The following is a 17,336-nucleotide window of genomic DNA, read 5'->3' on the forward strand; positions in this document are numbered from 1 at the left end:
AATTTGAAATGCTTCATAAATGGGATGTCAGGTACAGCATCCCCCTACGGTCACACCTCCAGCGCCTATGCATCCTGGTCTCACCAGGGCATGCATGCAACATGGATGGGATGAGTCTCCTGCCACTGGGGCTCGCTGCTTTGCTCAGCCTCGAGCAGTATAACCTCCTCCACCCAACACTTTTTCCATTTTAACCCACTCTCAGGGAAAGGGCAGGCTATCACAGGCAGACCCCTGCGTGGGCACGGCCGTCCTGCTTCATGGACCTGGGTCAGCTCACCCCCTCTCCCACTCTGCCGTCTGGTCTAAAATGGGCTGGCACAGAGATAGAGATTTCTAGAGCTACTGAAGACACTCAGACATCTATTCCCTCTCTGCACTGATGAGCACTTGGTATCCAAATCCCCCAGGCTTTAAAATCCCAGCTTAAAAACCCCTAAATACCTTCATCCACCTGTCTCTTGGAAAACCAAACCAGGGCTTCAGCCTCTTGCCTTATGGTCTCATAAGCACAGGTCACCAGGAAGCAGAGCTGCCAATCCAGAGAGATATCACCTACCATATTTTAAAAAGCAAAACCAAATTTTCCCCCATCACCTCAAGTGGTTTAAAATCAGGTTGATTTATGGTCAGCTCCACCCTTCAAATAGGTCTTGATTTTGTGTAAGAAATGCAATAGCTCAGGGATCATGTTCAGAAATAGCACAGCTATTATCAAAGAACATTTCCTCCAAAGGGAACCCTCAAGACTGGTGGCTCCCCACTACAAAATTCAGGAAAAAAAGTGCAGTCTTTGTTCAAAAATGTATCTGTAGCACTCAAAAAACCAAATTGGTTCAAAAGAAGAGTAGAGGAGCCTTAAAATTAAAGTCTCTGTATAAATACTATGCAGTTCAGACCCTCTGTGTCTGATGGTGTTCATGGTTCTTCAGTTTAATAACTTTAAACAGCAAAACCATGCTGCCACGGCAGACAACATTGCCAAATGAATCACATAGTTAATTTCTAGCAAGCATACAAATAGAGGTACAGAAGACAGAAAACATTTTAAAGTCTATAAACAACACAGCACCAGAAAGAGCTACATTTGTCCTTTATGAAAAAATAAAATTTTAAAAGGATAGAAATTAGCCTGACATTGATTATGGAATGAAACTGTGGCTGGTACAAAGGGTCCAAAGTAGGATGGTTTGGTGACATCCACACTCCTATGTAAAGCAGGGGCAGAACTGCCTGGGCAGGTTCACTCTCTTGGCCACACATCTTCCCCAGGTCCAGCTCATGTCCCATCGACCCTAAGACATTTTTGTATGTTTTTACAGCTGTCTGATATTTTGGTGCGTTTTCTTCCCCCAGATTGTGGTAAATAACGCAAAGGCCACCCTGCACCATTGGGGTGCTTTTAGTCCATGAAGCTGAGACTACAGTTTGCATTTCAAGGGGCACAACGTGAGGGCACAGGGGTAAATAAGGGCGCAAAACCCCTGGGATGGCAGTGGCGTGAACGAAGCCAAGTGGAGGCTCTTTGACACCCTGCCTGGGGGTGCTCCCTGGCACGTGTCCTTCCCCAGCTGGGTTAGCTGGCCTGAACCACAATTTTACCAGGAGTTTCCTAAGAATTAAACAGCATGGATGACTAGAGCCCAGTGCTCCAGTCCATACCTTGGCCTTGCTTTGTTAATACTTATAGCTCAGCACAGTTTGAGGAGCCCCATGCCAGCATCTTATGCAGACTTAATGCTTTCTGCCCGTAGATATCTCCTTATGAGGAATGAGTTTAATCCTGAGCATGGCAGAGCTGTGCATTCATGAGCTCTCAAAACACATACGTGGTCACAGAGCTCTGCCTGGCACTTGACGGACTGGCCCTGTGTGCGTGTGCCCTCAGAGGGGAAGCAGGAGGCAAAAGCACTCATGCAAGAGAGAAGTGCAATTCCACGTAGCAATTTCATGGTTCTCCCAAAGTCAGAGTGCCAGACAGCGAAATCAGAGCGGCACGCATGCGTCTGGGACCTGAACACAGACAACACACAATGTCTCAGCACAAATGTGCGACTGGCACGCTTTGGTTTTAGCACAGTTTGGGAACAAAATACACATTTATACATGTACGTGTGAACCACAGGCGTCTCTCAGAAGCAACATACTGATGTGACAAGAGAGCAAGACTGCCAGCGCTTTCCAAGCTTGAGTCAAACCATCAGGAGCTGGATCCCCTTGAAATGGATGGTCTACACAGGCTGAACATCTGGGCCTTGAAATAGTATATTCTTTCTATAAATCTGAAGTGTGATCTTAAGTTCTTTTCTGAAAAGGAGCCTTTTTCCTAAATGGTTCGCTGAGAGGGGATCTTATCAATGCTTATAAATATTTCCAGGGTGGGTGTCAAGAGGGTGGGACCAGAATCCTTTCAGTGGTGCCCAATGACAGGATGAGGGGCAATGGGCACAGACTGAAGCACAGGAGGTTCCATCTGAATATGAGGAAAAACTTCTTTACTTTGTGGGTGCCAGAGCACTGGAACAGGCTGCCCAGAGAGGCTGTGGGGTCTCATTCTCTGGAGACATTCAAAATCCACTTGAACACATTAATGTGTGACCTGCTCCAGGTGAACCTGCTTTAGCAGGTGGGTTGGACTAGATGATCTCCAGAGGTCCCTTCCTACTGCAGCCATCCTATGATTTCTGTGATTCTGTGAAAACATGATGCAGATAGTTACCTGGTGCTGGCTACCAGGATCAGGCCCACTCTCTGTAACTCATGCACCTGAGGGAGCTGTGGCTGTCCTTGGCAGGGTAAGCACCACGGGATCACCATCCCTATTAGGTACGTACCCTACATTAGAAGTCTACCTACGGCAAATTTGGCTTTGAGCCTGTACCCTGGAAGCAGCCCATCTATGGAAGACAGTTTACCCAAGAGGCAGGATATATTGTTTTGGCTTCACCTCTTGTGGGCTGAGCACAGGCTGCTAACCAAGCAGAAGTCTGTACTTCCAGGCTGCAGGATACACAGGCCCTTAGTGCCGTTACAGTACTTAATGTTACAACCTTATCCTGCTGGGTCTTACTATATGATATATGGGTGCTTTCTACCCAAAAGAACTTTTGCAACCTGGCTCAGGTATCCCCGCATTGCACTGCAATCTCAGCTTGCCCATACCGTAGAGTATTTCTTTAGTAAGAGCAAGCACTGGCAAAGTTTAATAGTTTTCTTAGGATGATGATTAAGGAAAATTTACTAAAAAGACCCTGATTAAGATAAATTAAGCTAATTTTTCTCTTTCTCTTTAAGATAGGTAAATCACACCCTCCCACTACAATCTTGCAAAGAGAGTCAAGAGCAAACTCCAGCTCAGCAGTTCCAAGGGACCTTCCTCCTCCTCCTCCAGAGCCGTCTTGGGTCTTGGCCCCAGCACTGATTAGGGCTCCCACGCACAGACAGATGCCGTGCCAGCATCCATGCCCAGGGGCTACCTTCTAAAGGCTTGCACGTGCAAAATGAGACAACACGTTATTATTCAAAAGTTAAACTGCTCTGAGAAAAGCTGAGATGGTGCTTGCTTTCTCGATTAATAAAAATAATTATAGACACAGTACAGGGGAAAACAAGGACAGAGTTAATTGTGCTTGTCAGCTGAGTGCTGTGAAAACCACTGGCCTTTCCCCAGCACTCAAACACGTTTTCCAAACACAGAGGTGAAAGCAACAGTGCTCTGGTCTGCCATGATGACACGTCTCCTTGGGGGTGCAACAGGCTGGAGCCTTCGCCACTGCCACATGGGTGATCACAAGCCCCTGTCCCCACTTGGGAGGAGGCACGGGCCGCTTCTCCCCACTGCCACCATGGCTGCCCCTGGTCTCTCAGCACCAGGAGCATGTGGGCTACTGGCCACCACAAAATGGCCCTCAGGGAACACAGCGTGGTGTGTGCCCAGATTAAAACCTTGTAAGTCGTGCCCTGCAGAGTCGTGCCAGGCAGGCGGGTGGAGAGGGCACCAGCTGCTTCAGTGCCTTAGGGTGCAGGCTTGAGCCAGCTCTCGCTGTCTCTCTCTGCATTTTGCTTGGCGTTCTTGTGGGAAACAGAGCTTTTTAGGGAGAAAACAAAAAGGCAAGCGCTGCAGAAACATTGTCTAAATCATGGCCATACTCTGAAAAATGTGGCCTTGCACAGCGCTGTCGAAAGGATCCTGCTGGGCCAAGATTTCCTGCCTGAGGGGCCTTTCTGTTCCCTTCTCCACGCGTCGCTCCTCCTCCGCCCCAAGCTGGGCCTGTGCTTTACGTGCTGATGAGATTGTCCGTCTTGATGGAAAAAAAAAAGAAAAAGAAAAAAAAAATAAGCCAACCAGAGACTCATCTATTTGAAGATAATGGGAGGGGGGGGGGAAAAAAAGACATGGGGACGTGGTTCCACTGGGGCTCGAACCCAGGACCTTCTGCGTGTAAAGCAGACGTGATAACCACTACACTATGGAACCGCCACGCACACTCCCTCTCGCGGCTCCATCCCTATTGAGAAGATGTGGGTCTGGATCGCTGTGTACTGCGCCCGCTACACCCGTCCCGCTGTAGCCCCGCCGTGTAACACGTACAGCCCCCGTGTGCCTGTGCGGTGGGGTAGGGGCGGCGGGTGTGGCGGCGCGGAGCGGCCTGAGGTGCTCGGAGCGGCAGAGCCGGCACAGTGGGCGGGGCTGTGGCCGGCTCCGGGTGCGCTGCCGCGCCGCCAGCAGGGGGCGCCCCGCGCTCGCCCTCACCGCCTCACTTCCCGCCCCCCCCGCCCCGTCCCTGCCTCTGACCGCCGCGTTTGGCACTGCGCAGTGCGGTGTGCGGGGGTTGAGCGTGGTACTGCTTTACAAGTGGATTTTTTTGAGGAAAAAAAAAAAAATAAAAATTTTAGTTACATGTGGATGTAGCACGAGAAGGCCTAGGTGTTCGTAGGTGTGTCTTTGTTAAAGGGAAGCTGATTGAGCTGCTCACCGTAGCTCTTTGTAAGGGTACAACTATCATGGAATCATAGAATTGTTTATGTTGGAAACGACCTTTAAGATCATCAGGCCCAACCATTAAACTAACACTGCCAAGTCCACTACTAAACCATGTCCCTAAGGACCTCATTTATGCGTCTTTTAAACACCTCCAAGGATGGTGACTCCACCACTTCCCTGGGCAGCCTGTTCCAGTGCCTGACAACCCTTCCCATAAAGAAGTTTTTCCTAATATCCAATCTAAACCTCCCCTCATGCAACTTGAGGCCATTTTCTCTCATTCTATCCTTTGCTGCTCAGGAGAAGAGACCAACCCCCTCCATGCTACAACCTCCTTTCAGGTAGTTGTAGAGAGTGATCAGGTCTCCCCTCAGCCTCCTTTTCTCCAGGCTGAACAGCCCCAGTTCCCTCAGCTGCTCCTCATCAGACTTGTGCTCCAGACCCCCTACCAGCTTCGTTGCCCTTCTCTGAACTCTCTCCAGCACCTCAATGTGTTTCCTGTAGTGAGGGGCCCAAAACTGAACACAGGATTCAAGGTGCGGCCTCACCAGTGCCGAGTACAGGGGGGTGATCAGTTCTCTAGTCCTTCTGGCCACACTCTTCCTGATACAAGCCAGGATGCTGTTGGCCTTCTTGGCAGCTGTTTGTGTGCAGTTCTGTGCCCATGTGCATTAGGTATTCATTCGTTCAGGGACATTTTTGTCTTCTGTTACACCACACAATAATCACCCAATCTGTTATGTTTTACTTGGAGTTTTGCACTATTTGCATTACCTCAGTCCTCACCTTACTAAATCCTCATATCCCAAAGGGAGTGGTTTGTAGAAGTACAAATTAAGGCACTTGCATGTTGTTTACAGGACTGTGGTTAAAATTTTGAACATAAACTATTGTTTGGAATATAAAACGTAAGTTTGTTAGTTTTTGGAAGTATGTCGTGCCTGTAAACAAAAGAGTGTGTTGTTTGTAACTAAATATCAGAATTGCCCTGACTCTTGAAATTAATGTTTCGCTGAAGCATCAGATGATTCGCTGTTGTCTTTTTGTCATTAGAAGCAATTTCATAGGTATAAGATAGAAACAGAGGTGAAAAAAAATATTTCCATTGACTTTGCTGTCTCCCTCCCATATATGTGATGGCTGCAGTTAAGAGTTGGCAGTTCCTAGTCTTTAAAACATAATTTAAAAAAAAATCCTCTATATATTAATCATTAGTGTGTTTATGGTTCACTAGACCACCAAAATGCAGATTAACCTGTCATTAGGCAATTCTTGTGCCCATTTCCTCATGTTGCTTTACTAAGATTTGGCAAAACACGAGTGCTGTAGATAGCTATCATCTCTATAGGCTCTAAGTGGGGGCTGAAGCTAACTTGTGAGGGAGGCAGTTGTGCAAATTAGGTCATTAGTCACTGCTTCCCAGAATAATCTCCACTCAGCTGATAATCTGTGAAGTATTCCTTTTTTTAAAAAAATTGTTCTCATTTTCCAGAAGGTATCCTGATGCTTTCATAGTGTTCTGGTCTAGTTTCTTGGCCTTCAGGAGTTTGGAGGGCTTTCTTTTACGTTTCTGATTTTGTGTTCTTTTTACCAGGGTTGCTAGTTTGGATGTATTTTATTCATCATCTCAGCCAGAACTGTCGGGGTGGGGGGAGATTTCTTTTCCTGTTCACCCAAATTAACATACTCCTGATGTCTGAGAATAGATTTCTGTCATCTCATTGACTGAGGCAGTTTAAAGTTGTTTTGGACATTTATTTCTCTCTTCATTTCTTCTATTATCTTTATTCTTTCCGCTTGTGACTGAACATCCAGGTCTCTCAGGCAGGGATTTGTCCCCTGGCTAGTACTTTAAAATACTTTGATGGGTCACATAAAAATCCCTCTTTGAGCTTGGTAGGGTAAGAGGAAGGGAACCATGGGCAGGGCTCAGAAGGAGCACATTCACTTGGCTGTGATTATGTTCAGTTTTTCTGAAAAATATCAGTTACATCACTTTGTTGTGGGTGCTTCCGAGAAACAGGCCTGAAGCAGAATTTGAATTATGTATGTGGAATGCCTGCATGGAGGCTTGCTCAGGAGGTTAATGTTTCCAAAGTGTTTGGAAAATGGAATACGTGCTATTACGTCAAGAAGGGCTGCTTGTAAAAGGGTGTCCCGATTTCTGCACTATCAACATAACCGGGTTTTCCCTTGTCATGCTAAACTGCTCAACAACATATTGCCAGAATTTTTTAGCCTACTTTCTATTGCAGCTATTGATGCTTGACAGCATTATAAGTGTGCGTGTGATACATGACTGCTGAACAAAAAAGCGGTAGTATGTGCAGCCTTGTTGGTGGGACTGATATGTTCTCTTTGCTGTAGGTAGAAAGGAGAATGATCTTGTTTGATACAGGCGAGGTCCTTGGACTTGAATCGGAAAGGTTAATTTGGAAAGCACATTTGTGTTTCCTCAAGTTGCATGTTATTTTGATCCCCATAAGTAACTGGAGAGGTGGCTCAGTCCAGCAAGACTGACTCTTTATCAGATTGCTTTGTCACGTCAGACCAATGAGATAGAGGATAAAAACAGCTTCCATGAATAACAAAAGAAAACATGCAGTGGAGGTTTATGTCCTACAGAAGCTAACAGCTAAGGGTTTGATCCTTCTCCCATTGATCTTGGACAGAATGCTTTTGATGGATTTGTCAGCTGTTGGAACAAACCTTGTAGCCTCTCATTATGCAGAGATCTTGGTAATTGTCAGTTTAGATGAATTTACCAGGTACAGTGAATGTTTTATAAATAATGTGTATTCCCAGAGTGCAGCGGAAAGAGGTTATGATGTATTTTTTCTTGCATGCATTTTGGCAGAACAGCATGATCATATATAAATTATTAGCTACTGTAAGTCTGATCAGGGAAAGTGCATCCTGCCAGAAAAACAAACATCAAAACTCATCTGGGTCATGCAGAATTATCATGCCTGGTGTGTATTCCATTTGCTGTCTCATCTCACAGGAGAGGAAGAGCTTTGAAAGTGGAAGCTTGTGTCTGGAACTCAGAACCTCAAAGGACTAGCTTGGTCAATCAAACCAGTGCATTCACACAGCCCCTTCTGCTTTGCTGGTTTGGCACTTTTGCACATTAATAAATATATCCGTTCTGTCACAGTAAGGGCAATTGTCTGTCTATCCCAAAAGACTATTTGATCACTCTGTCCTTCACAGTGGTTGGTGATGTCTTTAGAACTGTAACCGGACTGATTGCAAAAAAACTCCTGAGAATACCACATTACAGTATTATTACTTCTGGGGCAGGGGCAAGAGGGTAAAGATCTTGCTTTGTTTGTTTTCAGAAATCTTTTACTTCCTATCCAGTTCTGGTGGAACTCTGTCACATGGAGAGGCTGCAGAGCAAGGGGCACGGTGATCCCCACCTTGTGCCCATCCATGTGGAGCTTCTCCCACCACAGCATGCTTTATAACCTGTGGTCCTCTTTGGATCCACAGCCCTCCATGCTGACCCCACACAAGTGGCTTCTGCTCCATCACTTTGAACAGCAGCAAGCAGCCCCTCCTCAGCTTTTGGAGAGGGGTGGAAGGACAGGCTTGGGGTAATGGTGGTGAGAGAGTTGGGGTTGTTCAGCCTGGAGAAGAGAAGGCTCCAGGGAGACCTTATTGCAGCCTTTCAGTACTTAAAGGGGCCCATAAGAAAGATGGGGACAGACTTTTTAGCAGGGCCTGTTGCAACAGGAGAAGGGGTAATGGTTTTAAACTAAAAGAGGAGAGATTCAGGCTAGACACAAGGAAGAAATTTTTTACAATGAGAGTGGTGAAACATGGGCCCAGGTTGCCCAGAGAGGTGGTAGATGCCCCATCCCTGGAGACATTCCAGGCCAGGCTGGATGGGGCTCTGAGCAACCTTATCTAGTTGAAGATGTCCCTGCTCATCGCAGAGGGGTTGGACTAGATGATTTTTGAAGAATTGGGTCTTCCAACCCAAATTATTCTATGGTTCTATGATTCTATAGGATGAGTGATGCTGAGGACTAGGCTCAAGGCTATACTCGTGATACTACAATACCATACTTCTACTTATACCAGATATTTTTGAGTAGTTTAGTGTTGCCTTTGAGCTCAAAATCGCAGTCTCTTTTTGCTATCAACACACTGCCCCATGCCAGAAGCAGCAGATTCCTCAGGGGCTGCTGTGCCAGCAACAGTCAGTAACAAATCTCCTTGGGCACCACGGCTCTGCCCTTCCCTGCACACCCGTGCCATGAGTGTGGTCAGCATGACAAGGAGAGAGGTCAGAGGTGCGGGTGCTGCTGCCAGGGGTTAGAGTTTGATTTCAAAGCATGCAGTGCCACGGCTTCCTGACTACACTGGGGAGCAATGCTGCAGCCTCCTCGGCTTGTCCAACCCCTTTCCAGCAGTCGAACGAGGAGCAGACGAGCCAAAACATGAACCGAGTCCACTGAATTCCAGTCACGCATTTATGCATAGAAGATGTGCATGCACATGAAGAAATGAGATGTACAGACATTAGTGCAGTGCCTCTGAGAGCAAGATGTGAGTGCTTCATGCTTCTCCTGCTATCTGGGTCTGACTGTTTTGGAGAACACCTGTGTAATTACCATGCAGATACAATGGCTCAGCAGTTCTGCCTTCAGCAGTATTGTTGTTGTTGGTTTTTTTTCCTTCAGGCTTTCATAACCACGTCAGTCACATCAGATAACCAAATACCTGGACTTTTTTTTTTTTTTTTCTTTTCTTTTTCCAGCGCTCTAGATCTGCTAAAATGCAAATCATTGCCTTGACACAGCAAAAAGGCCGTTCCTCTTGCAAGAGATCATGTGACTTGGGACACGAAGCAGATCCCTTCAGCCCATCAGTTTCTCTGCCTGAGATTCAGGAGGTACGGTGACAAAACGGCCCTTCAGCAGCACGCGTACAGAGCAGCTGGAGGGCTGCAGCCATGAGCTTTCACTTCAGGCTGGACGATGAAAATGACGTTTTCCCCTGACTGTTTCTGAAGAGCAGTGCTCAAGAGATTTCCTCTCGGGAAGCTGTATAAATAGGTGGAGAGCAAGTGTGTTGCAGCTCCTGAGCTCCAAAGAGAATTGGAGCACCTGTTCTGCAGAGCTGCACCCCTCATTGTGCAGTTGTGCTTCCAAAAAGGAGCTGTTTGCTCTTAAAAAAAAAATCTTCTAGAGTTACTCTTTTGGAAAAACACTCGCTATTGCTGAAGCATAAAGAAAACACAGGTAATTTTTTGGGGGGTGGGATCTATGTATGTGTATATATTAGCTCACTTTTAAAGAGCAAATTGACTTCATCCTAAGTCTGTGGAGTGAATGGCAGATGTATGTGGAACTATTTATTATTTTACCCTGAGAAAAAAATCAATGTGCTTCAAGCTATAAAGTTTGACTGGGACTGGACCAGTTATCTAGAACTTCTGAGTATAGAAGAGATCAAAGAGCTTTGAGACTACTGTATTTCATGTACTTTTTGTTTTATGAAAGAGTATTTTGTGATTATAGCTTAAAACTTAATCTGGTGCTTAACTTAAATGTTATTAAAATCAATATGAATTTCAGCTGGAGCATGATTTTAATTTTTAAACTGGCTCAGATTTCAGCATATATTTATTCTGGAGCTTTGCTTTTTCACCGCTTTCCCCCTTCAAGTAAGGAGAATTAAATGGGATGCTCATTAACTGCAGGACAGTGTGTGATTCAGATTTTCCTTTAGCTACACTGTTGTTGACTTTCATGCTCTGGTTGGGTCCAGTTTACTAGAACTGACTTTGCTTCAGGATTTGTAGTTTTCTCATTGCTTCCTAGTGGAATTTCTCCCTAGAGGCATTTAACATTTCTGGAAAGTGGTATGATGGCTTTGCTTATACTTCAAGGTGATCTGCATTCCATTTGTGCACTTTCATTTGCTACTCCCCCTCTGTTTTGAAAACCTTCTCCCCAAAGTCTTGCTGCACAAAAAAATGAGGCTGCTTACTTTGTTTATTTTCTGCACAAAAAAACCCTGTAAATGTTTTTTTGTAAATGTATCCTTTATTGATTTTAAGTATTATAACATGAACTAGCTTTATTATGTAATTTTTCTACAGATTCTCTTTGGGTTTGCATGCAGTTCCCGAACTCAATAGTTGCTTGAACAATCTCTGCATGTTCACACCTTGGGAGTGCTTACTTTTACTTTTTTATCATGCATTTTTGGGCTCAGGAATATGAGTCCACCTTCATGAGCTGATCTGTCTTCATCCTATTTGCTTTCAGGCTTTGCTGGCTTTGCAGTATCTTACTACATCCATTCTCCATTGATTCCTGGCCCAAACACTGCGGTCTATCAACATGGCCATTGCCAGAAATTATCCCATCAGTTCTATACTGAGCTTAGCTTTGCTTCTCTGAGCAGGCTGAAGAAAATATCTGTAAACACAAAGGCTTTCTCATTTCTTTCTTTGATGCGTATAATCACTGAAAGTCACTTAATAGAAATGTCAGTTTGTCCCATGGATGTAATATAACAGAGACCTAAACATATACTGCTTTACCTGTGTTTGATGTTCTTATATCGGCCCCTTGGCAGACAAGATTCAGCACCGATGTAAAAATTACAGTTCTTGTGCAACAGCCAAGTTCTCTTTCACTGTGTTAGTTGACTGTCGCTGCTTCATCCCACTTTATGCAGGGTGTGTCTTTTAGCTAATGAAACCTTTAACTCATCTCTAGATTCCCATCCTTGACAATCCCAACTCTGGCAACAAGAAAGTTTTGAAGAGTTCATCCCTCAGCCGGTACTAACCTGAATGTTGTGATTTAATGTCTGAGTTCTCTACGGTATTTGTTCTTTCCTGCTTCATTCCCTCAGCAACCTACAGAAGAAAATCCATCATAAACCTAGGGTATAGCATCTGTTTCTCAGTCCTCTGCAGTTCTCATTTCCAAAGGAAAACAACTCTTAAGAAAGTCTGTTGAGTCACAGAAAACTAAAAAATAGATAGCAAGAAGACGTCAAAGGAAAGCCCCTGTCACTGGAAGTATCCACCCATCCATCCAGCTGATCTTTATGGAGAAAACAGTCCTTATCACCTTTCCAACCACAAGTACCTTCTCAGACATGTTATGTTCACAAACATGATTGAGAAAGGAGCAAGTAGGGCAAAGAGGCACGTTGCTGGAGGTAACCATTGAAACAACTTATAGGGGACGTATCTTAATTGTGGAAAACCCATCTCAACAAAAATAAAGGGAGGACCCATTTATTCTTTATTAAAAGTAAGAAACAAAGGAAATGAAGCAAGAACAAGTTAAAGCTTAGTGGCTCTTATTCTTCTGGCTTCCATATCCTCAGGCTTGACCTAGCTTACACTTGTCTGCCAGTAGCACAGCTCATCTAATTTTAAAAGATAGGGTGTGCTTGAAAGGATGGCTCTCTACCCAAATGACAGATTTCATTAAGTCAGCTATAAATCTTCACAAGATTTCCACTGTTCTTGAGGCAGCCTCGTCTTTATGTCACTGACAAAATGAAGGCATGATTGATTTTGGGCAGCACCTATTACATCCACATCAAATGGTGCTGATTCATTATCTCTGTAAATCAGGCTCTCGACAGCTCAGGTTCTAAACCCCAAATTTCTGAGCACTTGCTGCAGTGTAACCTTCAGTGACGCCTATCCAGAAAAAGAGCAGCATGTGCCAGTCCAGCCTAGCTTGGTGCATGTCTATTGGCATGGTTGGAATGACATTTTATTTCGCTTCAGTGGATGGGTTGTGTATTCAGTGCCTCTGCATCGCAAAATTGCCTATTTGCCAAGCTGAGAGAAATGTAGCAATTTCTTGGAGTTATATCTAAAAACGGGACAGATCACCGGCCTGTAGAAATTGAATTACTGCCTGCTTTTTAGTGAACTGACAGGTTCTCTCCTAAGGGTAAATTGGTGGAAGAGTATCCAGGATGCTAACACAGTATTATGTCCTGAATTCTCATCCAGCTATTTTGTATCTCTGAAGCTCTTTTCAATACCTTGGTAAAAGCCCAGCCTTCCATTTCACCAGCCAACATTTGTGGGAATTTTGTAATTGCACATGATTCTTCACCAGAAGAATCACTGCTACACTGCGTAGTAAATAGCTCACAGAAATGAATATTTTAAATATGTGTTTTTCAACCTTCTTCCCATTTAAGACCTTCCTGGCCTTTGCCTGTTATTTTTCTATGCCTTTGCTCAGGAAGATAGGGTTCGGCACAGAGCAGGAGCTGGCTTGAACTGACATATCTGGGGGGCGGAAGGGAAGGGATTTCTTAATTTGGAGCAGCTCAGTTAGGAGCAATAAAGAGCCCTGGCCTGCAGGAGGAACCAGCTATTTCCACAGTGGCTTGTTGCCTTTGTTCATGATTCTTTAGTATGGCCAGAAGGGCAGAAAGTGAATTTGCTGGGCCTGGGTGGAGACCCTGCCTGCTGGAGTATTCAACAGGTGTGGCTGCTCTGGTGTCTGGACGTGCAGATTGGTGGTTGGGGTGGCTCTGTAGCCACCTGAGAAGCCAACAGGAAACTTTTTCATCAGGAAATAGGGCAGTAGTTTGAATGTTCACCATGTCCACTTCAGGATGCAGACATTTGGGACTGAAGGGGATTATTATCACCCTGGACTAGCTCTTTGATGGCCAGATTTGGCCTTTTTAAGAGTTTTAATGATAGGGTATGTTTGTGCAGCTTTTCCTCCAAACTTTTGAGTGTATGTTTCAGGTTTCATTTACTGTGAGTACCCTAACATTTCTCTTCCTATGTCTCTATCTTTTAAAAATTTCTTTGCTCAGTAAGGTGCATAGACTTCTAGTCTATGAGGTGGAGGTGGAGGGAAAAGTGGGCACGACAGGGAGAAAAGCTGAAGTTGTTGAAAGTAGGGTGCAATAGCGATTCGGATCCCAGTTTCTTGGGTCAGCCCCATTGTTTGCTATGGTTTCAGTGGAGTCCTGAGGTGTGTGAGGGTTCTGTTTGGGGCTCCCGTTGCCTGGTTGCTGGGCACATGCTGACCTGCCCTTTAATGAACATGGTCTCGCTGCAGTAAGACTTAGATTGTAAATGCTATTTTGCTCTTGCTTCTGGTCGGATGGCAGTTCAAATCACAGCTGGCGGGTTTGAGGCAAACTAATGAAGACCTGAGATTCTCCTAAGAGGGCAAGTGAGGAGACAGTATTCAGGAGAACAACAATTTTTTTGGGGAGAAGACGAATTTGAGCTATTAGCAATATCAGTGCTGTATTTGATGCTGTCAAAGCCATTGATGGGCTCAAAATTAATGTAACAGCACTTGTTTGAATTTCCTGATAGCTCCTTCAGAGGCAAGAAAAACAGTCTATTGTGGGGGAAAAACCCTAAAATCCTTCTTTCCTGAAATACTGACTCAGAAGGTGGCAGGCCCAGCTCAAGTGTGGGATACCCTTTTGTTGTGGGACCTTGCAAATAGTCCCACAACTATAAACAGTTGTGTGATACTAATATAATACAATATAACGTAACATAATGTAATGTAACATAACTTCATATATAATAATAAATATATAAAACCTGTAAATAGTCCCACAACAATATGTGTATTCCAACTCTCGAAACTGAAAATTCACTAGTTATGCATTTTTGTTTTCCTTTCTCTTATCCTCCTGTTATTTTTACTTCTGCTAGTAAAGCTAAAGAATAGTACTTGAACATTCATTTTATGCTGCTGAATCTATTTGCTTTAAAATTCAAGTTGAAAATGAATATCAATGAAACAAAACAGCAAATGCAATAATTTGGGTATGTCAGACATGTTAAAGAGAAACACGTATCCCTGGAGAAACGGAGAGGGGAGTCAGCGTGATCATATAAGTAATCTTTAGTTAAAATAAAATTTAGTCTCTCTAAGAGCATCAATGACTTTCTTGTTACTTAGAAATTAACCTGTTCTGTTTCTCAGGGGAATTGTATTCATTTGAACTTGTCGATTAGGAAGTGTATTGCATTAGTGAATGATACCAGTTAGTGAAGAGCTGAGCAGGTGCCAGAAGAAAAATGCAGAAGTCTGCACTGCAAAATGTACTTTGTTCATTTATTTAATTAAACCAAATCTTTTATTTATAATGTTTCAGTAGAATGCAACAGCAAATTGGATGTTCTATTTAAACAAAATCTGATAATGAAACAATTTTCTGTGGTGCTGCCTCTCCTTATAAATTTGGTGGTGGTGACACTGAGGGATATATGGGATGGTAGGGCACCTTTTCAAATCAATAGAGTGTTAGGAGGGCTGAGGTTTGCGGGTTTTTAGCAGTAGTATCTGGTGTAATTTGAAGTCCTTAGAATTCTACAGTTCCGATATTTCAAATCACAAAAATGAAGAGTAATAGGCCTCTGTAGTCCTTTGTCCCTAGTAGCGAGGCTTTAAATAGCTAATGCTTCAGATTAAGAAACCCCTGGTGCACATTAACTTTCAGCTAACATGTAAGGGAGAAACTGTATTAATTACTGAGTTAATCTGTCTCAAATGCAAGCTGATAGTGATCAGATGTGAAAAAGAAGCAGTATGGTTCATCAGGTCCAGTTTGTGTAGGATATGCTGTACAGTAATTTGTTATGAGCTCTAAGTACTTTAGATTCTGTGTTGTCAAGCACTTTGTTTTTTTCCTCTCCCTCCCTCCATCCCAATCATCTCCCTGTTAGGAGTGGTAGCAAGAGCCCAGGAGCCCAGAGCATTATAGTACTCATCACTGAAGGGAGAACACAGGAAATGTGTGCAACGCTAACAGCTGAGAGAAACATGCTTCGTATCAGCAGCAATTAAAACTGATGGGCAGCATCACTGGAACCATGGGGTGCCGAAGCTCTGTAGCTGACAGAAGGTCAGAGAAAGGTGAGTACTGCTTTTGTCTTCAGGGTCGGTGGTGGTTATCACTGTAACACCAAAAGAGGATTGCAAGGTAACATTTCCCCCCAGTCCTATTGTCTGCATACTTGTTCAGAGAAAATTATTTTCTAGTTATATTAATTTTAGAAGTGCATAGCTTTTAGATTCTTGGTGAGGTCAGAAGGAAAATGTAGACCACCTGTAACATCTACAGATTGGGCTGGAAAAGATTCGCAGCATCTCAACTACATTTCAGATGTGTCTGTGCTCACTCTGTCACTGGCAAAATGTATGGAGTAAAGTACTGAGGGGGACTTTTATGGCCTTTCACAATACAAAATACCTGGGCAAAGTGCCCCGATTTCCCTGCTGTTGAGTGGCTCCGATTATGAAACAAGTATAATAAAGCAGAGCTATTACAATGACTCTCTGATGCAATTTTCTGACATATCAAGTGCCTGGCCTGAAATTCTCCCTGACCATCAGCGAGGCTGTCAGTTGAAAGTCTCCACAGGACCTGGTTAAATGTTCCTTTAAAAACTAATGCATTATCTGCCTGCTTTTAATCATACCACACCCTGGTATGAACACACCAGGCTTTGCACAGGCAGGTAGGTTCCAGGATTGGCTCAGGCCATTGCTTAGACCTTTTGTGTTCTCTTTCAAGGTTTGTCATTAAAACATGATTTACAGGTCTGCCAAGAGCCACGTTCCATGGCACAGCGCATAGTTTTAGGAGATTATCATGCTGAACAGCCACGGTTGAAAAGGAATACTCTTTTTGGCTACCAAGCCAGGACACAAGTCATGGGAGACTGCTGATTAAGAAGCAGGAGCACTTAGTCATGGCCACAGGGACCTGAGCTGACTGCTGTGAGGGTCGCCCTCATCTCTGTGTAGACTCCTTAGCAGTCACAGCAGCATCAGTGCTGTGTCACAGCCATGGCAGTAGAATGGAAACATATGGAGTCTGAGACCTGCCTGTAACTGGGAAGCGGTCCTTCCTCTTTGGGTTTGCATACTATATATATATGTGCCTCGGAAGGTCTTGGATACTAGTTAGGTGGGAATATTTCTGAAGGTGCAAAGGATTTGAGCTGTATTCTTTCACAGTCTACAACCATCAATACACATTGGTCTGGAGCTAGGCTTTGCTACCCCAAAGCTGGCTTATGATTTTGTGTGCTTGTTTGAAAATGTTTTGTCCTCTCCAGCTGCTGGATGGTATCCTTTCTGCACTTCAGCAGTAGTCAAATGATGCTGAACCATGATTCGATCTGCAGCCTGAGGCTATACATCCATCTAATGCAATAATAATGTGAATTCAACAAGTACTTGCTGGTGTAGAGACCTTCTGCAATTGATAACAATTTATTTTACAGATGCAGTTTAGCCTCATGTAAAAATCATGTTCTGACTCAGTCCTGAGAATATCAGTGCTGTAATAATTGCAA

At 44.2% G+C, this 17,336-nt stretch overlaps 1 protein-coding gene across 1 annotated transcript in view; it reads left to right on the forward strand.

Annotated features, from left to right (window-relative positions):
* Window positions 1-15,824: 15,824 nt before the first annotated feature.
* The window catches only part of PPEF1 (protein phosphatase with EF-hand domain 1), a gene marked incomplete at both ends in the record, with an annotated part of 29,505 nt that continues 27,993 nt past the window's right edge, over window positions 15,825-17,336 (forward strand). Inside the window, one exon of the mRNA XM_080363430.1 lies at window positions 15,825-15,888. Within this exon, the coding sequence (XP_080219556.1) occupies window positions 15,825-15,888 (64 nt within the window). The remainder of the gene's footprint in view (window positions 15,889-17,336) is intronic.

Source organism: Nesoenas mayeri, assembly GCF_963082525.1.
Source record: "Nesoenas mayeri genome assembly, chromosome: 1".
NCBI classification, from domain to species: domain Eukaryota; kingdom Metazoa; phylum Chordata; class Aves; order Columbiformes; family Columbidae; genus Nesoenas; species Nesoenas mayeri.